This window comes from Myotis lucifugus, unplaced genomic scaffold, assembly GCF_000147115.1.
Source record: "Myotis lucifugus unplaced genomic scaffold, Myoluc2.0 scaffold_235, whole genome shotgun sequence".
Lineage (NCBI taxonomy): Eukaryota > Metazoa > Chordata > Mammalia > Chiroptera > Vespertilionidae > Myotis > Myotis lucifugus.
The window spans coordinates 1,508,679-1,535,544 of record NW_005871283.1 but is presented as its reverse complement, the minus strand read 5'-3'; the positions used below and the strand labels follow the sequence as shown (position 1 = coordinate 1,535,544).

Below are 26,866 nucleotides of genomic sequence, written 5' to 3'. Positions count from 1 at the left end.
GAGAGCATTATTCTAAGTGAAATAAGCTAATCAGTGAAAGATAAATCATGATCTCACTCATTTATGGAATATAAAGAACATTATAAACTGTTGAACAAAAATAGAGAGGCAAAGAAACATCGAACAGACTGTCAAACTACAGGGGGAAGGTAGGGGAGGGGTGGGGGGAGGGGTAAGAGACCAACCGAAGGACTTGTATGCATGCATATAAGCACAACCAATAGACACAAGATACTGGGGGGAGGGGGGTGATGAGGGCAAGTGCCGGGGGGGTAGGGGAGGCTGGGGGAGGTCAATGAGGGGGGGGGGGAGGGAGACATGTACTATTATTTGTAATACCTTAAACAATAAATACATACATACATACATACATACATAAATAAAGGAAAGAACAGTGTAGATATTTATTGGAAAAAAAATTTGTGCATAAGTGGATCCACACAGTTCACACCTGTGTTCCTCAAGGGCCAATTGTATTTTCTCCCTAATGGTGTATTTTAAAGCACAAAAGTTTTGAATTTTGAATGAGTGCAGTTTATTAAATTTTTCTTTTATGGATTGAAAACCAGATTTGATGTGCAAAAACATGGTAGTATTCTCATCCACTAAAGCTATTTACTCTGTTTTCCAGCCTCCAGGATCCTATAGACCACCCCCTCCTATGGGTAAACCACCAGGTTCAATTATAAGACCCTCTGCTCCACCAGTAAGATCATCTGTTCCTTTGACCAGGCCGCCTATCCCAATACCACCACCACTACCACCACCTCCTCCTCCACCACCTCCTCCTCCAGTGATAAAGCCACACACTTCAGTGGTGGAACAGGAACGCTGGGATGAAGATTCTTTCTATGGCCTCTGGGATACAAATGAGGAACAAGGACTGAATTCAGAATTTAAACCAGAAACTGTAACTATTCCATCTGCTCCATTGTTACCACCCCCACCTGTTCACCCTTCCATTCCCCCTCCTGGCCCAATGCCTATGGGTATGCCACCAATGTCCAAACCACCACCAGTACAACAGACTGTTGACTATGGCCATGGCCGAGGTGAGTGATAGTGGTTAAGTTTGTATTTGGGATTCTAAAGGAATTATTAGCTTTACCTTTGCCTTTCTTAAGCTTCACTCACATAGTATTTTATCCCTGATTTTGTTTACCAGATATGTCCACTAACAAAGTTGAACAGATACCCTATGGAGAAAGAATAACTCTGCGCCCAGATCCATTACCAGAAAGATCAACTTTTGAGACAGGTAGGAGTCCTAGAGAGATCAGTATTTTTAAAAAACTTTTAGGACCTAATTATCACATGTTTTTTCCCTTTGGTAAGATTATTTGGGCCTCTTTTTAATATAGTTTAAAAGATTTGTAAGTTGAAATTAGGACAATTTCTACTAGTTCTAAAGTTAGATTTGTACTTTTTTGCCTTTATTTAAGAAAAAAGGGTATTGTTCTTATTTTTGTACTGATTATTTTTGTAGAGCATGCAGGCCAACGTGATCGTTATGATAGAGACAGAGACCGTGAGCCTTATTTTGATCGTCAAAGCAATGTCATGGCAGATCATCGAGATTTCAAAAGGGATCGAGAGACGCATAGAGACCGAGACCGAGATCGTGGTGTTATTGACTATGACCGGGATAGATTTGACAGAGAACGCCGACCTCGAGATGATAGGTATGCTATGAAAAATAACTTTGCCAGGTACTTACCATATACTTGAGTTTAGCAAAAGTCAGTGTGTCTAAAGGAAATTTAGTAAATGACATATTCTTTCTTATGTATAATTTGGAGAGGAAAGAGTAGTTCTGGACCAATTTTCAGGAAACTAGATGCTTAAGTTTTGCTAGCTTAAATTCTAGAAAATGAAATGGGTGAAGGAGAAAGCCAGAAAGGGAAGGAAATAGTATTATCAATAAAGGTGTAGCCATTATTAATTAGTAGACAAACAATTTATTTTTGCAATTTGTGAGCTCTTTAGATGTGTTTATGCAGGGAAATCTAAATGGAAAAGCAAAATAAAAATATAAATATTGACTATGTGTAGTAACTACTTTTAGAGAAAATTGGGCAGGTAATGGTGTTGCATTATGATACAGAGATCTCCAATTACTTTTTACTTACCAAACCACTTCCTGTTACACCTCCTAGGACTCAGTCATATCGAGACAAAAAAGATCATTCTTCATCCAGAAGAGGGGGATTTGATAGACCATCCTATGACCGAAAGTCTGACCGACCAGCCTATGAGGGACCATCCATGTTTGGAGGTAGAGCAGTGCCTTATTAACTATAAAGATGTTGAGAATGCTAACAACCGGTGCTTCCCATTGTAGCTATGGGTTTAAATTTACAGAGTAAAATGCACTCAGGTTTCTAAGGCATGGCAGCATTATCATAAAAATAGCAATGTAATTAAAACAAATTGCTTGTTTCATATTATTAAAAGTTTGGAAAATAGAAACAAAATCTTTTATAATTCCACCACCCATCAAATCACAGCTATTATAGTTTTGTATGTTTTCCTCTCCATTCTGTCTTCACATACATATTAATGAAGTTATAATCAAAATATAAATACAGTGTCTTTATTGTGCTTATTCCTATTGATCATTTTATACATTTTTTCCACATATAAATCTATTATATAATGGCTCTTGACATTCTACTGAGTGGATAAAATTTAAGACTTATTGTTAGACATTTAGGTTGCTTTTAATTTTTCACTGCTATAAATTCCACTTAAACTAGAAATGTATACCTATTTATAAGAACAAACTTTTCTAAGCTGGTGACTTGTTCTTAAAACTGTAAAGCAGAAGTTACAGACAAACTCTAAAGTCATACTTGGGACCATCCAGTAAGTATATATTCTTTTATGTCCTGTTGCTTAACTTTTTTCCTAAATTTAGTACAAATAAGGATGAATTGAGTATTTCTCAAAACATTCATTTGCCTGAAATCATACCTAAATCTTTTAGTTTTCTTGATTTTCATTACTTAAAAATTTTCTAATTAAGGTTAAAGGTGGCTTTGGCTCCCAGATCATTATGAATTATATTACCTTAGGATGAGTGGAAAGAGTTAAAATTTTAAATAATTACTACACAAGTAGTAATTTTGTTCAACTGCTGAAATTCTAGGAGAACGAAGAACTTACCCAGAGGAGCGAATGCCACTGCCAGCTCCTTCACTAAGCCACCAGCCACCTCCAGCTCCACGGGTAGAGAAGAAGCCTGAATCTAAGAATGTGGATGATATTTTGAAACCCCCTGGCCGAGAGAGCAGACCTGAGAGAGTGAGTCCTATGTAGTTGACTAGTTTTCTTGCAAATCAAAAGCTGACAAGAGATCTTTTAAATTTAATATCCTGAATAGAATTTCTCTACTTTTCTGTGACATACTAATAATAGGAGATTCAAGACATCTTACCATCTCCAATGTATCATATAATCTAAAAAATTACCTACCTTATATAGAATCTCAGAAGTTAGAGCTTAATTGCTTGGCAAATTTTCCTAGTGACCTCCAGATGTATACATTTTAAATTTATCTTATATTGCATAATAATTACATTCCATTTTAATAAACTGGCACTGGACATTTTCATCAGATATTTTGATGTATATATATATAAGTCATTTAAAATTTATTTCATCTATTATTAGTATATTTTGCATCTATATTTTCTGTGGTTGCTGTTTGCATGATATATCTGTTTCCATCCTTATATTTTCTTTCTATTTGTGTCCTTGAATCTAAAGTATGTCTTCTACAGACAACATATAGTTGGATCGATCATGTTTATTTATGCAGTCTGACAATTTCTGCCTTTTAATTGGATTGTTTAATTTATTCACATTTAATGTTATGGATATAGTAGGCTTAATTCCATTTTTGGATTGTTCAGTTGTATAGAAATTCAGTTGATTTTTGCATATTGATCTTATATCCTGAAACATCGCTAAACTCATTTATTAGTTCTAATAGATTTTTAGTGGATTTGTTAGAATATTGTATACACAAGATCATGGCATCTGCAGGTAGAGGTGGTTTTACTTCTTTCTTTCTAACCTGGATACATTTTATTTCTTTTTCTTGCCTAGTTGCTCGGGCTAGTAGATGTGTGAGAGTGCATATCCTTATTTTATTCCTGACCTTAGCAAACTTTCAGTCTTTCACCATTAAGTTTTCAGTAGGTGCTCATTATCAGGTTGAGAAGGTTCCCTTCCATTTATAGTTAGTTGAATGTTTTTTATTTTGAAAGGATGTTGGGTTTTGTTGAATGCTTTTTCTGTGTCAAGGCTTTTGTTTTTTTTATTATATTACTAGTAGCCCGGTGCACGAAATTCGTGCACATTAAAAGGAAATTAATTGCCCTAACCAGTTTGGCTCAGTGGATAGAGCATCGGCCTGCAGACTCAAGGGTCCCAGGTTCGATTCTGGTCAAGGGCATATACCTTGGTTGCGGACACATCCCCAGTGGGGAGTGTGCAGGAGGCAGCTGATCGATGTTTCTCTCTCATCGATGTTTCTAGCTCTCTATACCTCCCTTCCTCTCTGTAAAAAATCAATAAAATATATTTTTTTTAAAAAGGGAATTAATTAGCAGAGATATTTTAATATTGCTATTTGCCCTTTCTCTATAATAGAAGTGTGAGAGATGAAATTAGTAAAATGTATATGAAAATAATATATAAATTTATTAATAAATAGTAACAAAAGGATATAACAACAGAGGCATGATATAAAAACAACAAAAACATGATATGAAAACAACAAAAACATGATATAAAAACAACAGTGATGCAAACAATGACTGATAAAGTGATTAAACTTATTCTAATATCTCCCTGTACACCACATTAAGAGTGAAAACACTTTCGGAGTGCTTGACTAATTTCCCTTGTGATGAAGTACTTAGAACTTTAACATCACATGCTCTTCAAACTCGAGAGAAAGCAACATATAACTGACCATGTGCAAAAACATGTTCAGGTAGGAACATGCCTACTCTGTCTAGAGTTTGTCCTTGTGATTTATTAATAGTCATCACAAATGCTGGCATCACGGGAAACCATCGTCGAATCAATTTAAATGGGAGGCCAGTGTCAGATGGGGACAAATTAATTCTTGGAATCAGGACAGCCTCTCCCTCTGCAGATCCTGTTAATACTCAGCTTCGATAATGTTAGGTCGTAATCTTTTGATAATAAATCTGGTACCATTACAAAGACCCCATTTACTATTTTTTTAATATATTTTATTGATTTTTTTACAGAGAGGAAGGGAGAGGGAGAGGGATAGCGAGTTAGAAACATCGATGAGAGAGAAACATCGATCAGCTGCCTCTTGCACGCCCCCTACTGGGGATGTGCCCGCAACCCAGGTACATGCCCTTGACCTGAATCGAACCTGGGACCCTTGAGTCCGCAGGCCGACGCTCTATCCGCTGAGCCAAACCAGCTAGGGCCCCATTTACTATTGAGATTTCTCAATAGCATGATGATTGCATCCACTTTCAATTTTAATTTATGACACGGCATTCCCGAAGGAGTAATACTATTCAGAAATTCGATGGGGAAATTTTCCTTTGTTTCTTTGTTATGGGATGGGGCCACAACATTAGTAACAAAGAAACAGAATTAAAACTGTATTGTGGGGAGCCACTACAGTGTTTTGGACAGGTTCAAGCCTTGGACTGATGAGAGGGCACAGTCCTCTCATGGCCACGTGCAAGTCCCAGCTTGGAGGGCAGGGCCCTCCCAGCACAATTTTAACCAACAGCTGTAGTTGTAAGCTTGAACCTATGGTCGGAACACGTGGCCCCATGTGCCTGAGTGATGTGGGCTTGATAGAGTTCAGGTGCATGTAGTTGAGTAGGATTGAAACCCAGAAGGATGTTTGTAAACATCTTGGTCACACCCTTACTTTGCCTCGTAGCATCTGCTATAAACTAAAGGCATGGCTGTGGGCGTGGTCGCTGTCTTGCAGAGAAGCAGCGTCCCACTGAGACCGAGCTTTCATTCTCTTGTCTGTCTTTTCTAAGCCTTTCAGCCACCCCATTCAGGTTCACCCCATGCTGGGGCACACTATAGAAAGATCTGCCTCCATGCTCCCAGGGCGGGTTCCTGCCTCAAACTCCGCCCTTATAGGAAACAGCTCCGTGGGGGCGGGAGGAGGGCGCAGCCGTTGCCAAGACAACCCCTGTAGGACTGACTTCCTTCTACTGGGTCGCTGTTCGCCTGTATGTGACGAACACCACCCATGGTTTTTATATGAGTAGATTTTTTATTTTACTCTATTGTGTGTATTTTTGTTTTTTATTATATTGATATATATTACATTAATTGCTTTTCAGATATTAACTTACATCCCTGAGATAAATTCACTTGGTGTATAATGCTTTTTATATGTTTTTGGATTCAGTTTGCTAGTATTATGTTGAGGATTTTTGCATCTATATTCATAAGAGATATCTGTGATTTTCTTGTGATGTATTTGGTTTTGGTATCCAGGTTATCTGCTTGATTTGAAATGCTGGCCTCATAAAATGAGTTCAGAATTGTTCCTTCCTCTTCTATTTTTGGGAAGAGTTTGTGAAGTGTTGGTATTAATTCTTCTTTAAATGTTAGAATTCAATAATGTACTATAGTCTTCTGGGCCTGAGCTTTTCCTTGTGGATAGTTTTTTAATCCTCACCCGAGGATATGTTTTAGAGAGAGGAAGGGAGAGTGAGAGAGATAGAGGGAAACATCACTGTGAAAGAAACATCAATCAGTTGCCTCTGTACTCACCCAATTGGCGATTGAACCCGCAACCTAGGTATGTGCCCTGATTAGGAATCGAACCTCCAACTCTTTGTTGTACAGGTTGACACTCCAATCAACTTAGCCACCCAACCAGTGCTCTTTGTGGGTAGTTTTTGATATCATATTCAATCTCTTACTTATCCTAGTTCTATTCTAATTATTTCTTGAGTCAGTTTCAATAGTCTGTGTCTTTCTAGAGATTTGTCCATTTCATGATCTAATTTGTTGGCCTATAATTGTTCATAGTATTCCTTTATAATCCTTTTTTTTATTTCTATAAGGTTGGCAGTCATGTCTCCTCTTTCATTTCTGATTCTAATAATTTGAGTCTTCTCTCTTTTTTTCTTTGTCACTCTAGCTAAAAGTGTGTCAATTTTTTTGATATTTTCAAAGAACCAGCTTTTACTGTTTTTCTGTTCTCCATTTTATTAACTTCTGCCTTAATGTTTATTATTTCATTCCATCTGGTTGCTTTAGGTTTAGTTTGTTCTTCTTTTTACAGTGTCTTAAGGTAAAAGGTTAGGTTATGATTTGAGATTTTTCTTCTTGATAAATTTCCTTATGAGCACAGCTTTGGCTACATCTCATAAGTTTGGTATGCTGCCTTCATTTTTATTTATCTCAAAGTATTTTTCTTCTTGTTCTTTGTTATTCCATTGTAGTCATAGTAGTTTATATTATTTCTATTCTTTAAAATTTATTAACATTTGTTTCATGGCATATCATGTGGTCTGTCATGGAGAATGATACAGATCATTGTTAACTATAAAATTTTATTGTAAAAAAAATCTTTCTGAGTGATTCTTTTTTTTATCGTGTTTCAGATTGTTGTTATAATGAGAGGATTGCCAGGCAGTGGAAAGACACATGTTGCAAAACTTATTCGAGTGAGTATGGAAAAGCCAAAGAGTCAGTTGCTTTTATTAGCTGCTTGTCTTTTTACCAGGCAGCGTTTATCAATACAGGATTTCCCATTTGATCCATTTTTGTTGGCTCCTATGGTAGAGGCTGTCCCATATAAATTTTGATCTGCTTAGACAAATATTTTTGCTTCTGTTTGATTTGAAACCACCAGAAGATTGCATATTATTTAGCCACAAGAAGGAACTTTAGTGTAAACATTCATTAATTTATTTCATAAATTCTCTAACTTTCTGAACTATCTGGTTCTTAGGATAAGGAGGTAGAATTTGGAGGACCTGCACCCAGAGTTCTAAGCCTGGATGATTACTTCATCACTGAAGTGGAAAAAGAAGAAAAAGATCCAGATTCTGGAAAGAAAGTGAAAAAGAAGGTATGGTTACATCCTAATTCATTAACAATGAAAGGAGAAGTATGGCTTTTTGGGAGAAAAGAAAGAGTTCTCTGTTTTTTTAACACAAACTTTAGTACTCTGGTATAAAGTAATGACTATAAATCTCTCTCTATCCAGATGCTGACCAAAGAAGAGGTGTAGGATGATTCTTTGCTTTTGCTAACTCCATATCTCTTTTGGGGGATCTTAGGTAATGGAATATGAATATGAAGCTGAGATGGAGGAGACCTATCGCACCAGCATGTTCAAAACTTTCAAGAAGACTCTTGATGATGGCTTTTTTCCTTTCATCATCCTGGATGCCATCAATGACAGAGTTAGACATTTTGACCAGTTTTGGAGTGCAGCAAAAACCAAGGGATTTGAGGTAAAGACTTAAAATAATTTTTGAGTACTTTGTGTTATCATGTGAGTGCTGTATTTGTTTGCCTAACCGTTATTCATTCTTTCTTAGGTGTATTTGGCTGAAATGAGTGCAGATAACCAGACTTGTGGCAAGAGAAATATTCATGGAAGAAAGCTTAAAGAAATAAACAAGGTGATTTTTTTAAACATAGAAGGTGTTGTATTTTAAACTTGATTTAGGCTGTCTCATCTCTGGTGTCTGGAATTTCTTGTTTATCCCCTTTACTTTCAAAATATCTTTTCTATCTGCTTTAGTAAATGTTTCTTATCCTTTTCAGCGGTTCTCAACCTGTGGGTCGCGAACAATGAAAATACATCCTGCATATCAGATATTTACATTACGATTCATAACAGTAGCAAAATTACAGTTATGAAGTAGCAACAAAAACAATTTTATGGTTGGGGGTCACCACAACATGAGGAACTGTATTAAAGGGTTGCGGCATTAGGAAGGTTGAGAACCACTGAGTGAAAAAGATGGCCTAGCTCTGCCTGGAGCTAGCCTGTTATACTTCACAACATTAGTTAATTTGTCTTGGATGCTCCTTTGGTCTTTCTTTGAATAGTTTACAGAGATAACTTGATCCTCTGAATCTCTCAATAGATGGCTGATCACTGGGAAACTGCACCTCGTCATATGATGCGTCTGGACATTCGTTCTTTATTGCAAGATGCTGCTATTGAAGAGGTGAGGGTCTTTTGCCTCAAAGGCAGTGCAAAATGACCTTTTCCTTACCCTTTTTACTTTGAAAAAGATTTAAACTACAGAAAAGTTGCACAAATAATATAAGAGCACCTGTACAACTGTGATTGAGATTCATCAGTTATTAATATTTTGCCACATTTTTCTCTATATAGATAATATTCTCCCTCTCCTCCTCATTATTATTACTAGTAGGGGGCCCAGTGCACGAATTTGTGCACCTTGAAAGGAACTATGGGCCACGAGTCTGCGGTGGGCACCGGGGCAGGTCTTGGCCCATCCTTCGTGCCCCCGCCCGGCCCCTCCCACTGTGGCCCCTGGTCCCCTGTCTGCCAGCAACCCCGCTCCTGCTCCCACACACTGCTGGCACCAGCCCTGCTTGTACCTTCTGATGGTGTGGAGCGATTGGGGCTGGCGCCAGCAGCAGGTGTGAGTTGGGCTGGCGCCAGCAGTGGGTACAAGAGGTGGCTGCCAGCCCCGATCGCCCCTCAGGAGCAGGGGGAGGTGGAGAAGCCCTGAGGGGCGATCAGGGCCGGCAGCTGCTGCTCGCACCTGCTGATGGCACTGAGCTATTGGTGCTGGTGCCCGGTGATCGGTGCCGGCACCAGGTGCCAGCAGTGGGTGCAAGTGGCAGCTCCGGCACCAGTAGTGGGTGTGAGCGGGACCGGCACTGGCAGCAGGTGCAAGTGCCAGGCAGGACCACGGCACATGGGAGCAAAGAATTTTGAGTAACCACCAGAGGCTCGCCCCGATGACAGCCACCAGTGCCCCCCCTTGGTCTGGCGCCCTCACTCACCTCCACCATCCTGCCGCGGCTTATGCCCGCCATGTTCTGCGCTCTGCTGCCTGCTGCTGATGCCTGCCGTGTTCTGCGTTTGCCCCCTGGTGGTCAGCGCACGTCATAGTGACCAGTTGTTCAGTTATTCCCCCTGTCGGTCTATTTGCATATTAATCTTTTTTTTTTTTTTACAAAAATATTTTATTGATTTTTTACAAAGAGGAAGGGAGAGAGATAGAGAGTTAGAAACATTGATGAGAGAGAAACATCGATCAGCTGCCTCCTGCACATCTCCCACTGGGGATGTGCCTGCAACCAAGATACATGCCCTTGACCGGAATCGAACCCGGGACCCTTCAGTCCACAGGCCGACGCTCTATCCACTGAGCCAAACCGGTTTCGGCATGCATATTAATCTTTTATTGTGGAACCATTTGAGAGTGAAGTTGCAGATCTCGTAACCATTCATCCCTCAATATTTCAGTAGGTATCCCAAGAACAAGGGCATTCTCTTACAAAACTAGAAGTCTGAATCACCTCATATAGAGTTCATATTCAGATTTCACCCTATAAATACCTCTCTAATCCATCTCCCCTCTATTTGCATTGCTACCATTCTGGACCAAGCTACTGTCATTTTACTGTTCACTATAACCTTTCTTGCATTTTTAAATTTGGATCATATACATGTTTTACTTGATTAGAAAAATGCTTGCTAAAGGTTCTTAAAGGAAATTTTAGTAATTCATAGGCATTCAAAACAGATAATTATCAACGTAGGACAGATCATTATACTCAGCTTCTTAGGAAATTGTAAAGATAGATATCCCAGAAAAATTAAAGGCAGGAATAGTATTGCTTTTTATCAGTGTATTTTGAAGTTTAGGGTGTTAAAAATTAATTAGTATGTAACAGTGAGTCTGTGCTGTCTCTCTCTGGGCAACTGTGTTCATTTCAAATCTCAATGAGGGAATCAACATTTTCTTAAATGTTAACTCAGTCTTTTTTTTATTATGATTATTGGGGTGGTGTAGGTAGAGATGGAAGATTTTGATGCAAATATCGAAGAACAGAAGGAAGAAAAGAAAGATGCAGAAGAAGAGGAAAACGAACTGGTAGGAGACAGACCAACCACTTTGAACAAAGTGTCTTTTTATTAAAATTCTTAGGTGTTTAAATTCAGATTAATGGTCAGATTATTACTGTTGATGTGCACCTTAGTGGTAGAAGTTTCCATAATCATCTTCAAGGAAACTTCTGGATATTTTTTTTTTCCTGCTCAAAAGAACCCTCTACTGTGTTATTACAAGAAAATTTTAAGAATGCTAAGAAACTTACCTTGTATTCATTCATCTATTTGTGGTGGCTTTAGGGGAGTATACATTTTAAGAAAATCAATTACAGATCAAAGGGTATTCTTGCACTTCAGCAGATATCTGGTACAGACTACCCCATATGCATAATTTTCTCTTCTTTGCTGTAAGATCTCAAAATTGAGTTTCTGTCAACTAAGGCAGAAAACTTATTGAAGGAGGAGGCAGAGGGTTGCCATAGACTGCTGGATTTGTTCTTCTGCATTTTATGCTGTTAAGTGATGGGGAAAATCATTTGACTGTGTCGGCAATGCATTTTGCTTAGGCTGATTAGAGACTTACATAGCGTGAGTTCAAAGTTACTGTGTATCTCCTGTAAATACTTTTGATCATACGTCTTAGAGATGTTTGCCTTACTCTGTCATCATGAATATGTGACCTATAGAGTTATGTTACTTTTCTGTGTTTGGTAAATGAGGTACAGAGATTAGTGATGCCTTGGAATAGTGTTGCTTTTTAAATTCAAAGTATTATTTGTTTACTTAATATTTCAGCCCTTGCTAAAACTGCTTCTCATATTCTTCTGAAAATATACAAAGCAAGAACCATTATTCCTACCTCCCAGAGAATTCAGGCTCTTTAAGGAGTGGTCCTATTAAACCCATGTCTGATATAGGGGACTCTGGATAGAAACTGTGTGTTTATATAGAGATGGTGCCTCTACGTTTCTAGATTTCATATGTGGATTAAAAAATAAGCTTTAAAGTTAATGGCATTTGAGTCTCAGTTTTTCTTTTCTTTAAATAAAGTATTTTTCTTAATTAAGTTGTATTTTGGCATATATGAGCTAAAATGTAGGCAGGAAACTCACTTAAAGGTCCACGCTGTTCTGGAATATGGCTGTTGACCTCATTAGCTACTTGCAGCGTGTGTACTAGCAAGTGATTGTGTGAGAAGTCTGTAATGTTAGCTTTCTGAAGGTCCATTTTTCTTTTGTGGAGATTGAGTTCAGGATTTGGTTCATAACATCTGATTAGCTTAGGTATAGGTCAAAATGTAGAACTTTTAATTTTTAAAAATAAAACATTTATTTTACTGTAACACTACATTTTTATATCAGAAAGCTGGCAAGGAAGCCTTAGGACTCTACCCTGCTGGACTATCTCTTTTATTTCCAACTGGCTTAACATTTTAAGTGAGAAGATGTTGTTTTAAGTAAGAACAGGGTGTGGTTCCAGCAGGGAGAAATTAATATATTTGTTTTGCTTATCTTTGTTATAAAACTTCTCTTAGCCCACTCAAAAATGCAGATTTCAGATCTTCTACTATTGGGTTTTATTCCAAGAGTAAAAGATTCTAATATACTTATTTTGCTTATCTCTGTTATAAAACTTCTCTTAACCCATTCAAAAAGGCAGAGTCCAGATCTTCTACTACTGGGTTTTATTCCAAGAGTAAAAGATTCTTGGTAAATTTTAACCAAAGGGTTAAGAGTAAATCTCATGTCATTCATACCATTTTATTGAAATTCTCAATAAACTTTGCATTTTGTACTATGTACTTATTGATTACTATAGCTGGGTGAAAGCCAAACTTTTCTTGTTAAGAGAATTTGGGGGCGGGGAAGAGAGATCATTGGTTTGATATTTTGCCTTCATTGGTGCTTCAGTGAATATAGTAGATGTGACTCAGAATTTATAATTATTGTAATGATGCTTAAGGTTTTCAGATGATTTTTGAGGTATAACTTGTACAAATTTCATCAATACTTAATTAACTTCTAACACCATCACTTCAGCATAGTTTTGTCTTGGTTTGTTCTTAAAATGTATTTGAAAAAGATGGTATAATTTATAAACCTGAAATACTGTCTAATGAGTTGAAATTGAATTATTCATTTGGCTTAAAGACTAGAAATGTATAAGACCTGTAGGTTTCCTGGAAGAATGATTGATGCTCTATTAAACTCTTACACAGATATTACTGTCATGAAATGTTCAACATACTTTGCAACTTATCTACCTGTGTGTTAGTCTGTATTATGAAATTACCTGTGTGTCAGTCTATATTATGAAATTGAACATTCCCAATAGTCAAGAGATATATTGATTCTTAAATGATGCTGACACCTTTGTTGAATCTGTTCTATATTATTATAAGTCCTAGTACTTAAGTTCTATATGTTAGGGTCTAATAGAGAACAGAGTCCAAATGAAGGAAAAGGGGAATCATAGTAAATTACATGGAAAAAGCATACATTTACTTGCCAGGTTATAAACTGAAAGGATTACTGCATAGTTATATAGGTACATTGGGAAATTTGAAAATCTTACAGGACTTTGTTTAAAATAAACCAACCCATCATTTATTAAATAAGATGTAAATTGCCTGTGGAAGTTTCTGGTTTTTCAGGTAATAGGAAAGTGTAATTTTAGAAGACATGAGAAATAATCATCAGTTTCCAGATTACAAAAAAGAAATGCTCTGAAGTCGATTCAGTAAAATTAACCTTTGTAAGATCTCCTGCTAAATGGATGGAGTCATTTAAAAATTAAGTTGAACTTCATAGTTGTGTTCAGTGATACCAAGTTTTCTCTTTTCTTTTGAATATTTAAAATTATGCTGGACTATAAAGTAACTATCTTGAAAAACACTCTGGACCTCATGCCTACTATCACTTTAGAATAGCAATTGAATTGAGCAAATAACCTAGCTATTATTAGAAATCCTCTGCTACTCTGAATGATATTAATATTAGCATAGTAACTACCATACATTCTCACCATATTTACTATACAGCTGTTGTTCAGACTACAGTTGTGTGTCCTGAACTGGAGCTGCCTCTAAGCACCTTCATGATACTATTCTGAAGTGACTACTCTGAAATCTGGGCACTGCAGATTTATGAATTTGGAAATTCAGTTTCTTCAAAGATAATGAGATTGTGTTTTCCCTAAAGATATATTTATAACTAGTGAGTGGAAGCTGAATCCATTCCCAATTTTAATGCTTTTCCAGTTCAAAAGTGATATGCATGTATGTGTCTCTTTCTAACCCTTCGAGCTTCTCTCTGTGTACAATTTAGGGTTACATTCCGAAAAGCAAATGGGAGATGGACACATCTGAGGCAAAGCTAGGTGGGTATTTCCTTTTTCCTGTTTTTATATGTGATACCTGATGGTAATGGTCATAGATCTTTCTGCTTAAGAAGAACAGATTCCCCAAAAGTTCTGCTTAAACCAAGCTTTTGGCCTACCTTACATCCTCAGTCTGTTTTGCTAGCTTTCATAACTAGTTTAACTAGTTTTATCTTGTGACAGAGTGAAAGAAGAGTATTTTAAAGGAACTACCTTCAATACAACTTAAAGTTTTTAGAGTAAGTGGAGATAAGTCATAAATGTAGTAACAAAATACTGTCACTTCGGAAATTCATTCTTTAATATTAATCAGAAATGTTAGTGCCGATGAGATTTCTGCTTTTCTAAAAGAGTATTTAACTGCAGCCCAACGTTGAACCAGATTATGAACACTTTATGTAGTAATAATAGTAAGAATAAATAGCGAAACTTAAAAATTAATTAATTAAAGGGCAGTTATTTTCCTTGTATAATAAATTAGAGTTTCTAGATGGGGAGCGGTAGACATATAATTTAGGTCTTTGAAGAGCCTGCTTTATAAGATTCCACTTATATTTTCCTTCAACTTGCCTTTAGTGCTAGATTACAAGATTAACTGGTTAAAATGATTATCTAAATCAAAAATTGGAGTTGCTTAGTGTGAGGTTATCTGCCAACAGAAAATCATGCATATCCACTGGATTTTCCTCCACTATTTCAAAACATTTTTTCAGGGTTCTTTGTTTTTGTTTTTACCTTACTTAAAGAGAACCATTTAACATGTGGATTAAGATATGACAATAAATAAGAAAATGTGATAAGGACTTTTTGAGAAGATTGACCTTACCAATGTATGAAGTATGGTTGTCGGTCTTCATGTTTCTCTTCCTGGTTATCATGCTATTATTGCAGAACTAAAGTAATTATCTAAAGATCATAAAATCATAGAATAAATTTGAGTCATTTAGCTGCTTCACTGTTTGGGGCACATTGTGTTTCTGACATAAGAGGGTGTCCATTTTACATACAATCTCATAGGCTATGCCTTTTATTTGGCCCAACTGATGACATTTGCAATTGATGTTGACCAGATCCTATGTCAAAAGATAATTCCATAAACTGTAGTATTACTGTATTATTGGGATAGTTACTTTGTGTAAAATCTAGAATTTTTTCCTAATGTATGTCATGTGAAAATTGTATGTGGTTACTGACTTATTCTTCCACTAGTCTTCCCTCTGTGGGAAATCTTAACAATAACCATCTATCTCCTTTTCTAAACTTTTAAAGCATTTATAAGTGTTTAAATGCTATTAAATATGTAGGAAAATAATAATAATCACAACTTTTAATAATAATAATAATGCTTTAGATCTTCTTATTTTGACATTAGATTAAGAATGTTGGAAGTTCTGTGTTTTTAGGATTACCTGTAAGACTATAAAGATCATGTCCCTCTTTTTTGGTTCTCTAAATAGTGTTTATATTTGAGGGCAAAGAGAAATCATAAAGTGACAAAGGGATTATAAAAGCGATAAATATTTTAAATAAGCATGTAACCAGAGGCCTTAAACTTGAACCCATCTATTTTCTGTTTTCCTTCCTAATTTTTAAAGAGAAAGGAAAATGGAATTTAGTAATGATTCAAGAAAATATGCTGTTGCCCAGTCCATGTGGCTCCTGTGAACTGGGAGGTCAGGGTTCGATTCCGGTTCGTTTCCTGGTGAGGGCACATGCCCGGGTTGCAGGCTTGGTCCCCAGTGGGGGGGATGCAGGAGGCAGCTGATCAATTATTCACTCTCATCATTGATGTTTCTAATTCTCTCTCCCTCTCCCTTCCTCTCTGAAATCAATAAAAATATATTTAAAAAAAAGAAAAAGAAAATATGTTATTAATCTTGGTATTGATTTCTAGAAAAAATTCTGGCCTGTCTACCATTTGCTTCTCAGAAAATACATTTTATACATTTATACAAATTCAGTCCATTTTAAAGACAAAATGTTACACAGTGAATTCCAGAAATGGATTTGTTAAATAAACCATTTCAATTAAAGGCACTGAAGATCTAGTAATGAATCTAGAAAATAAATTCTAACATATTTGCAGTTGAGTTTTTATTTATTTTTAATAAGAGTGACATTGATGTTTCATGTAATGACTTGCTTCTTGCACCACCTTGTTATCTTGAGACATAATCTACCTGTGGAGGAAGACCAATTGAGTGTGAGCATTCTTGAGAGTGCTTGCTTCTTTGAGATAGGCCCATGGAACCAACTGAAAAGAAGATTCTTCTCTAAAATATGAAGATCTTTGAGAATTAGCCTATTTATGTTGCCTTCCTTAACATAACAAATTCAGTAAATTTGATTACCAGGTATAATTTTTTCTTTTGAGTACTTTACCAACATTCTTACGTTACTCTTGGTAACTTGATAAAACTGACTGGAAACATTAAGCTTTAGCAGTGTCGCATTGAGCCAGAAGAGCTGAATTTGTAACTGGGAATTTTGATTCACAAATGAGTCAGCCAATGAGAAAATACTCATCTAAAATCTTTCAAGGAGTGTGTTAAATCTCATTGCAGACTCTTGATCTGTGTTCATTAAGTACAGCATACAGTTCAGCTTCTGTTTGAGTGTTGCAAATTAGAAGTCGTGTAATTTTAGAAACATTCAGAACTGGCCTGCACTACATCTGGCCTGAGTATCATAAAGTTGTTGAAAACTGTGTCTCCTCTTCAGTCACACCTGACTCCTTTGCATCTGAGACCCAGGCACCCTAATGCACATCAGATGCTGGAATTTAGCCTGGAAGCTACTTAAGTTCCAATGACATGATTTAGGTTTCTGCATATCAAGTCCTTTTGCTTTTCTCATCTCCGTCATTTGTCTCTGCTTATGAGTTATTATGTGTTAGCCTTCTATGTGTCAGGAAGTTTCATCTCTTCACAATTGGAGTGCAGTTATGATTTGAATAAGCACATAACCCTTGTATGGTTCACTATAAACAAATATTCAGGAGCATCATTTATTTGGAAAATACATAGGTGTATCTAAATTTTTTTTTTGTTGCTCTATAATAATATATACTGTCTTGAACATGTGGTAAAATTCTGTGACCAGTCAGGTTGGATATTTAAACCTTCATCTTCATATTAAACTTCATCTTTTGAAACTCAAACCTCTGAAAATCATAAGTAATGAGTGTATTGGACACCAGTTGTCTTCTGTAACTAACACCCCAGATTCCTCTCCCCTCGCCTTATGCCATACATGTGTGTTTGGGTTTCCAGGAAGCCATGTGGAAGAGATACGAACTTTCTTCACACCAAGAAAGAAACTTTAAACATGTTGTGCACGATCAGATTTCAAATTAAACATGACAAACAAGGGTGTTCAGACTAGACTACATATTCTGAACTTCCATGTTGCAAATGGAGAAGGCCTGGTCTGTAACGCCTGTCGTGTACATAGTGTAAGAGAAAACGTTCTTGCAATTTTCACACTGTCCTGCATTGCTGCTTGGCCATGCTTATTCTTGGTATTGATACGGGAAACTTTCCTTTGAAGTACGTTAATGTCAAAGTTGATCTTATTAAGTTTGGAAATCCTTTGGAGTTCATTTAATAAAAAGTGTATGAGAGCTTCCTACTCTTCTGGTTATACTCTACACTGTTGAACTGAGAACAGTTTTATGGTTTGTGGGACTTTATTGGTTTTCTAATACTATGTCCCTGTACAATCGAAGGGTCACTTCTTTAAGATCCTGTATAATATGGCCTGTCAGATACATGTGGATAGAGCCATTTGGTACAACATGTGATTTACAGAGGTTAAGAGACTATTTCTGTTTAACTCATCCATGTAAAAAATTTCCAAAGTAATATGATAAAAATTTCCTGAGTTTTGTAAAGTGTTGTAGTTTGCCTTGCTGGTTTTTTAAATACTATTACTTTTATGGGGGAGACGTTTAGGAAATAAAGCTTTGCCAAGTATGCAAAATCTTACTGGTTTTTGTAGCCTGTATGGTATGGTTCAGTTAGTTGTGTGTGAAACTTTTACATTTGAAGCATAAACTCACCCTCTCTCCTGCCACTGCTTCCATTGTACTTTTCATATCAAGTTCTCTCCAACTTGACGCCTAACAGCTTTCTATTATATACACTCTGCACCCTTTATGGAGTCTAATGAAGTGTAAATATTGAGTGTTCTGAAGTATTTAGGTTTTCCTTTATTGACCTGCTTAATAATAGTGTGTTTATGTAACTACAAATGATTCAAAAGTTTAGTGCTTCAAAGTAACTAAAATATATAACTCTTAATATTTCACATGTAGAAATCAAAATCAGTATTAACCAATAAAAAAGATCACACACACAAACAAAAGACCACACATTTTCATCGTGTGTTCTTCTTGAAGACACCTAAACTTGTATCTCATAATTTCTGAATCAGCAATCCCTATCATTTAATTGATTACACTTTGGGAGCCTTGAAAAAGATTGAGGATTCAGAAAGAAAATTCAGGTCTGGTCACTTTGGCTGACTAGCCCTTTGCCTCAAAATGGTCAACAGTACTACATGGTATAACCAAAGACAGTGGTGATTTGTGCAACTTACTCAGAAACAATAACTCATGGTGAATCTTCTCACAGAGGTCAAAATCCCAAGAAACTGTTCATCTAAAACTTTTTTTTAAAACATTAGCTTGGCTCATTAAGTTTTTGGTAGTACTTTTCATATGACACAGTATCACACATGATTGCAGATCAAATGGGTGGTATTAATATTGTGTTAAAGAAAAAAAGAATGGAAGAAAAAAAATTTTTTTAATCCAACTTTGCGTTTTCCTTGAACATCAGAGCTGAAGTGTTGTGTTGGGGCAGAGGGTGGGGTGGAGGACAAGGAAGCCATGAGACAAGTGCCTTTCTTGTTCTGCCCGTATTTGTTACTTAAACTAACATCATGTAATGGCTACCAGTATGAACATCAAATAAATAATGGAAATTGCACAGAACTTGATATGATCTCAGCTGAGAAGATAGTTTGGATCTTCAAGTAATGCTGCTCTCAGAAATCTGGATGTGCCCTCTGACAGTGTTCCAGCCTTCTTTTCCCTTGTTTGTGTGTCATGCGCAAACTCACACTCTTCCTTAATGCTGCGGCTCTGTGTTTGTCCCTCAGACAAGTTGGATGGCTTGAGAACTGGTACTAAAAGGAAACGTGACTGGGAGGCAATTGCCAGCAGAATGGAGGATTATCTTCAGCTCCCTGATGATTATGATACTCGTGCTTCTGAGCCTGGGAAGAAGAGGGTAAGAGACTTTGTCACTAATTGCCAACAGATAAAGGGCCCTTTTGGGCATCTGGTTTTTGAAAGTTATAAACATGAGTGCTATTTTTGTTTCAATATATTTTTATTGATTTCAGAGAGGAAGGGAGAGGAAGACAGAGATAGAAACATCAACGATGAGAGGGAACCATTGATTGGCTGCCTCTTGCACGTTGGACTGAGCCGGTAACCCAGGCATGTGCCCTTGACAGGAATCGAACCTGGGACCCTGGGGTCCGCAGGCTGATACTCTGTCCACTGAGCCAAACCGGCCAGGGCTGAATGCTATTTTTTTTTATAGCAATGTAGTTTATTCTATATCATATTACACGTCAGAAAAATGAGTCAGATTTTACAAATTAGCAGCTCAAAATGTACACATAACTTAAAAATGGAGAACAGAAGTGACTAGCATGTTGTCAACCTTAAAGGACTTTGGCATGGCCCCTTGTGCCATTTTGTCATGGGGCAAAAGAGCCAGGTGCAGAGAACAGTGTTAAAGAGAATTTATGGGACTTCTTAATGGATTAGCTGTATAGAATCCAGTAGTGGATAGAATCAGGGGTGGCTCTTCTGGTTCTGTCCATAAGAACTCCATGTATGTGGTGCCATTTACTGAATTGGAGAAAAAACTGGAAGAGCCATAAGTTTGAGAGTCAAAAGTCGTAAGTTCAGTGAGGGACCAATTAAGTTAGAAATGATAATAGGACTCAGGACTCCAAAATTTAGAAGTTCAGGTAGAGGTAAATGTTTCAAGAAGTAAAGAGTAGTCCATCATTAAATGATACAAAGAAGACAGGTACATTGGGAACAGAGAAATAGCCATTGAATTTGGCACATGAAGATCACTGATGATTGATCAATAATCAATCAAATTTTCTTTGAGAGTTGAAGGACAGAAGCCAGTTTGGAGCACATTGAAGAAGGAATAGGAAATGAAGAAGTACAGACAGCAAATGTAGACAACTTTTTTTTTATGTATATATTTTTATTGATTTCAGGGAGGAAGAGAGAAGGAGGGGGAGAGATAGAAACATCAGTGATGAGAGAGAATCATTGCTCAGCTGCCTCCTGCATGTCCCCTTCGGGGATGGAGCCCACAATCCCGGGCAGGTGCCCTGACTGGGAATGGAATCATGACTTCCTGATTCATTGGTCAACCACACCCGGCCAGGCTAGAAAACTTTTTTGAAGAAGGTTTGTTATAAAGGGGAGCAGAGAAATTAAGTTGGATAGGTCTTCCACATAGATATCAAATTCAGTAAAAGTGATATTTGTGAATATTCTTCAAAAAAAAGTAACAAAGCAAAAGATCATATTATATAGAGGCCTGGTGCACGAATTTGTGCACGGGTGGGGGCCGGGCCGGTGGGGGGAGGTGGGAACGCGGGAGGTTGGGGGGGCTCGATTGGGACCCCGATTGGGCCGGTTGGCCACTGTAGTGCACATCATAGCGGCCAGTTCCGGTAGTTCTGTTGTTTGGCTTTTATATATATAGATGATCTGCATAAGCCTTTTCCAGCGAATCTGTCCATCTTTCTATATAAGTACCTACTTAAATGGTTTCCTTGCATGCCATTTTTGGTTGTACAGTCAATCATTTATCCAGTCCCTTGTTGGTAGATACTTACGCTGTTTTCATTTTATTGCTAATATAAATACTATGGTGAAAGTCATGGAGTATATGTCTTGGTGTCTCTTTGAAAGTATTTCCCTAGATTTTTAGCACTAAAATTGCAAGCTCATAGAGTGAGATTTATCATTTCTGACAGAAATTGTGAGATTGTTTTCCAGAAAGGTTACATCTATTTATACACCCTCATGTCAGTAAATGCCTATTTTTCCATACTTGCCCCTGCAGTGCTGTTATCAAACTTTTCACAATCTGATAAGTGAAAAAAGGTACCTCATTTTACATTTCTTTACATAAGAATGAGGTTGTGTATCATTTCTTTATACATCATTGCTTTTTTATGAATTTCCTCAGTACTTTACTAGTGAAAGAACACTTATTGTAAGAGAATAAAACTTCATTATGGTAAATGCCATTACAGAGAACTCCAGGTTTCGAAGCTCTTTCACATACTTCATAGTCCCTGTCCCCTGCCCCTTTGTCTACGTAGCTTGAGGAGTTGGGGAAGGGAGATCTGATTAATGGCCTTCTTTATGTGCTCGGCTCCACCCAGGAACTACTTGTATTGACACCTCTTATTCCACTTTTAAGGTTGGGGCAACAGAATAAAAATAACTCTTCTTGGGAATGATAATTTGGTGTAGTTCTGGTAACAAATAATCTCAAATGAGAAATATTTTTTTCTATTTTTCTTTAAAGTGGCTCCACTTGAACTCCACCCCTGCCTCACACCCTCATTTCAAATAGTTTTAACTCCCAAACCACTCATCAAAATCAACATCAGAGTACCAGGAGATCTTACAGGTAGCAAGGAATACAGAATTCATTGTTCATTCCTTTCTTGGGCTCTCTTGATTTCTATAACTCAGCTTTTTACAAATACCAGGCAGGTTCCTGGGATTAACTTCCACTATAAGAACAGATCATTTAGTAGAATTGACCACATTAGGATTTTACCAAAATGGTAAGGTTTTAAAATGTAATTTATTTTTTAAAAGTTTCTCTTGCTTAATTGGTTATAAAATGGTAGCTCAAGTGGACTTTCAGTTTGTTTCTTTGATGACTGCGGAAGATGAACATATCCCTTATTTTATTTGCTGAACTCATTTTAGAAATATTTTTAGTGACAGTGGATGAAATATACGTACCTCCAAATTTTCAGTGTTAACGTTTTTCTGTTAATAGTTAAGATAAATGGCCAAAAAATTGAGACTGTAAATCTCAATAACAGTACCTCTAGGAGGGACACTGACATTTAAGAAGCCATTTCTAGCTGAAAGTCATTCTATAGGCACTGCCCAGAGATGCCACAGAAGAATAGACAGAGCTAGCTTCAGAGGAACCTGTGTGCTTGATTTTATTCTGTAGGGGAAGGATTCAAAGCAGATGAGAGTTACAACTGTGTCTTTTAAGGAGAGCACTCTAGCAGAATGGATTGAGGGAGTGAGAATGCAGGTTAGTGCTTGCTTTAGGTTAAACAAAAAACAACAACAACAGGTCAGTAAATGAGTTACAGGAGTTGGAAGGAACAGGACTGAGCTGAAAGCTGAACTGTTTGGGAGCTGCAATGGTGAGGACTTGGTGATTAACTAGAGCAGTGGTTCCTGAACTTATTTGGCCTACCGCCCCCTTTCCAGAAAAAATATTACTCAGCGCCCCCTGGAAATTAATTTTTTTAAATTTTAATAGCAATTAAACAAAGATATATGTATTAATGTTTCTACCTTTTTCGTAAAATATAGTAAAGAAAGGTGTAAATTAGAAACATTGAAGTTTGAAATTATGAAACTATTTATTGAACTCAGAATAGAAAGGTAATACAAAAAAAGTTAAAACAAATGCACCTGTGGCCATCACCGCCCCCCCCCCCCTGGATCGCTGCAGTGCCCACCAGGGGGCGGTAGCGCCCACTTTGGGAATCACTGAACTAGAGAGTTCTTTCTGTAACATAAGAATTTGCCTTTTTCCAATTCTTCCAGTTAATTTCTAATTTTTTAAACTGGCTTCATGTTAGTTATCCTATCTCTTAAAATACCCAGAGATGGGAAAGGCCTTTTGCATATTTATTTTTCCTAAAGCCCAGCCTAATGCTGTGTTCTTTCCAGGTGAGATGGGCAGACCTGGAGGAAAAGAAGGACGCAGATAGGAAAAGGGCCATAGGTTTTGTGGTCGGACAGACTGATTGGGAGAAGATCACAGATGAAAGTGGTCACCTGGCTGAAAAAGCCCTCAATCGAACCAAATATATATGAGACTTTGTTTCCAAACGAAGTCATTGTTCCTTAAGGTAAGGATACATAGTCATACAAGTCCTGCTGTGTGGTTGATGAAGGGTTTGAGATAAAGTAGACAGCATGCTTTGTTAAAAATGCTTCTGTATTGAGTAAGTATATTCCAGCTACCAACATTTATAAAACATTATTCTAAAAGGAAGTATGCATTCTGTAGATTTGTGAAGGAGTGGAGCACTGAAATACTAAGGTCTACTGAATTTCCCTGGCGTGACAGCCTATTCTTTTCCTTCCAGATGGTTCGCTTTGAGGTGATCTGAAGCCAAGGCTTCCTGGAGCTTCGTTGTGTGTCACCTTGCTTCCACGGTTCAGTTTTTGTTTTGTTTCTACTGCTTTAGTTTTTTAAAGTTCTTCAGTGTCCCCAAGAGGTATTAGGATCTTGCTGTACCTAAGCAAGATATTAATTTTTTAAATAAACTATTGGGGAGGGTGGGAGTAATAGCTTAACTGCTGGAAGCAGGTGGGGATCTGCTGGAGGATTCTGACAGAAAATATTTTCTCCACTGTACAATGTCACGGACTATCGCTATCATCGTTGCTTTGTGGCTGTTTTTGTTTTTTACTGTATGTAACTGGTAGCTGATTGTACTAGGATTAAAAACAATAAACTTTCATGATAAAGCCAATGAGATTCATGGGCTGTACAGCATGGGTCCCTGTCTCTTGTCTTAATTTTATGTTTATTGCTTTTTTAAATGGTGTGTTCCAATTACATGCTAGCCAAACATCCCCAAACCTCTTCCCCATTGAATATTAAATAGCTCAATGATTCCATGGTACATGCTGTAACACAAGGCTCAGTGATGTTCAAAACACTCACCTTTGTTTTATTGCTGGCTGGTTTCTTTATCTGAATATCGCAAAGACTAGTACAGACAATTTCAAATATTCACCTGTTCCCTGGAGTACATCTGTTCTGTCACATGATGTTTTATTATTTTAGTTTTTGATCCTCTCTTTGTCCCTCCCTCTTTCCTGCTCTCCCTCTTTTTACTTTCTTCCTTGATGCTGTTATGTTTTTATTTTCCTTGCTCTGACTTTGACACCTGGTGGCCAGAACTAATGTACTCCATGGAACTCAGGAGCCTATTGCCTTACTGCTAAACTTGAATTGTTGATTTTTTAATCAAAGTTGCAGGGAAGGAGTATGGAGATGCAGAGCCCTCTGGCAGGCAGCCTTTAAGCCTGTCAAGTTTTCAGGTTCCTGCCAGATTGCTCGTGATTGGGAAGCGGGGCCTTCAGCACAGATTCCTCTCTTGTGGATAGTACCAGGAGGAACCTAGAACATGCAGACCTAACAAACAAATAGCTTGTATAAAAATAGGAAAGAAGATCTTTTTCCTTTTTCATTCTGCAAAGAAAAAATGTCATTTTCTAGATGAGAGGAGACACAGAAGAGCTTTCTTCCTCAAACACCATTTCTGCTTTGTAATCCAACTCAGCAAGTCATAAATCTGTTCACAAAAGGGCTTGACTATTTTTAAATGCTCACTTTTGGACTACAGGCAAAACCTCTTAGTTTTATGACCTATATTAAATACTGTGTGTATAGAGATCATATTTATTAGTATTTGAATAGTATCACTTTCGGTTCAAGAACTTGAAATTAAAGTACTGAAGACTAATTCAGTGGGAACTCCAGACAACTTTCTGTACTTTTATCCTCCCTGAAATTCTGAATGTTTACATGTAAGAGGCGTTAAGTTCATTAACAAGTCAATATTGAATGTACAATTTGCTACATTAAATAGCTCCCCCCCAAAAAGTAACAAAAACAAAAAAAAAACCTCCCACTGTTAGTAATGTTTAACAAGCTACTTAGGTTGCTTTTGGCCAACAATACATGCGTATGTACTGATCTTTCTCAGCCGCCTTTATTGTGTTGTGTGAAGGTACATCACCGGGTAACCAGTAGAATTATTGTTTGTAAAAAGACCACAAAATGTGTTCTCTAGTTCAGAAGAAAACAGAGGCATATATGTTCTTATAGAGAATGTTTTACTTTTAGTCGTCGGAACCTTTTAATGTTTTGGCTGGCAGTGTTCAGAATGCCAATGAAATAAGAAGTGGTACTTTCCCATGAATCACTTTAAATTCAACATGTTTTTGCCTTGCAGCGATGGCTTCATGTCTATGATCTTTTGTCAAGAGGGGCTGGGGGAGAGTGAACAGAATCAGAAATGGTCTCTGCCAGTTTTGGGAAGATATGGATTAAAATGGCCGTAGGGCCCAGCAGGCAGGGCTCATAAATTTTATCAATTGCTTCATCTGTATTTCAGTGGTTGAACGTCAACCTATGAACCAAGAGTCACAGTTTGATTCCTGATCAGGGCACATGCCCGGGTTGCAGGCTTTATCCCCAGTGTGGGGCATGCAAGAGGTAGCCGATCGATGATTCTCATCATTGATGTTTCTCTCTCCCTCTCGCTTCTTCTCTGAAAGCAATAAAAATATATTAACAAACAAACAAGTAAAATGGCCTTAGGGAATGAACATAGAATGTTGCCTACTTTAAGATACTGGTATAGCAAATAATTTCAATGAAAGGAGATTAATGAAGAAATATTAGGCACCAAAAGGAATGAAACAGAGACTGTCATTTAATACTTAACGCTGCTAGTCCTATGAGACTGTTAAGAAATTCTTTAATTTGCATTATCACTAGAAGCAGAATAGAATAGAAAGTCCAAGAATATTTTGGAGAAATTTGGTGTAGGTAGGAAATGCCTTGGTAGCACAAGTATTTTAAATTTATTAAGAGATGTTCTTGGGATACAGAGGACCAAACTTGGGGTTTGTTTATTTGTGAGCATTTTACTGTTATTTTTATTAGCATTGTTTTTCTTATCTCAGAAAACTGCTTGATGCCGTTTTTAAAATTTATATTTTAATCCTTTTAAGTTTATTTAAAATTTTGTGGGGTTTGTGTCTTAATACAAAATTGGCTGATTTGGGGGCAAGTTCCTGATATCTTTAATGTTTCAGATCTTCTAAACTAAATGTAAATCCTCTCACTTCAAACTCCCTGTGCAAGTAACTTGGTAGATGAGATGCGGAGACTTTTCTATTTGGGAATCATTTATTTAGGGTTAAGTTGACATGGTCAAAATATGTTGTGACTGAACACAGAGATCAAAAGCTATCAATAATATACAGTAGTCTGT

At 37.2% G+C, this 26,866-nt stretch overlaps 1 protein-coding gene across 1 annotated transcript in view; it reads left to right on the top strand.

Annotated features, from left to right (window-relative positions):
* The window catches only part of YLPM1 (YLP motif containing 1), a 70,342-nt gene extending 45,987 nt beyond the window's left edge, over positions 1 to 24,355 (top strand). Inside the window, 15 exon segments of the mRNA XM_006098438.3 lie at positions 632 to 1,052; positions 1,166 to 1,258; positions 1,487 to 1,682; positions 2,157 to 2,275; positions 3,149 to 3,303; positions 7,641 to 7,703; positions 7,991 to 8,110; positions 8,322 to 8,498; positions 8,586 to 8,669; positions 9,141 to 9,224; positions 11,052 to 11,132; positions 14,416 to 14,467; positions 19,631 to 19,761; positions 23,517 to 23,698; positions 23,939 to 24,355. Of these exon segments, the coding sequence (XP_006098500.1) occupies positions 632 to 1,052; positions 1,166 to 1,258; positions 1,487 to 1,682; positions 2,157 to 2,275; positions 3,149 to 3,303; positions 7,641 to 7,703; positions 7,991 to 8,110; positions 8,322 to 8,498; positions 8,586 to 8,669; positions 9,141 to 9,224; positions 11,052 to 11,132; positions 14,416 to 14,467; positions 19,631 to 19,761; positions 23,517 to 23,663 (1,923 nt within the window). The 3' untranslated portion in view covers positions 23,664 to 23,698; positions 23,939 to 24,355.
* Positions 24,356 to 26,866: the final 2,511 nt, after the last annotated feature.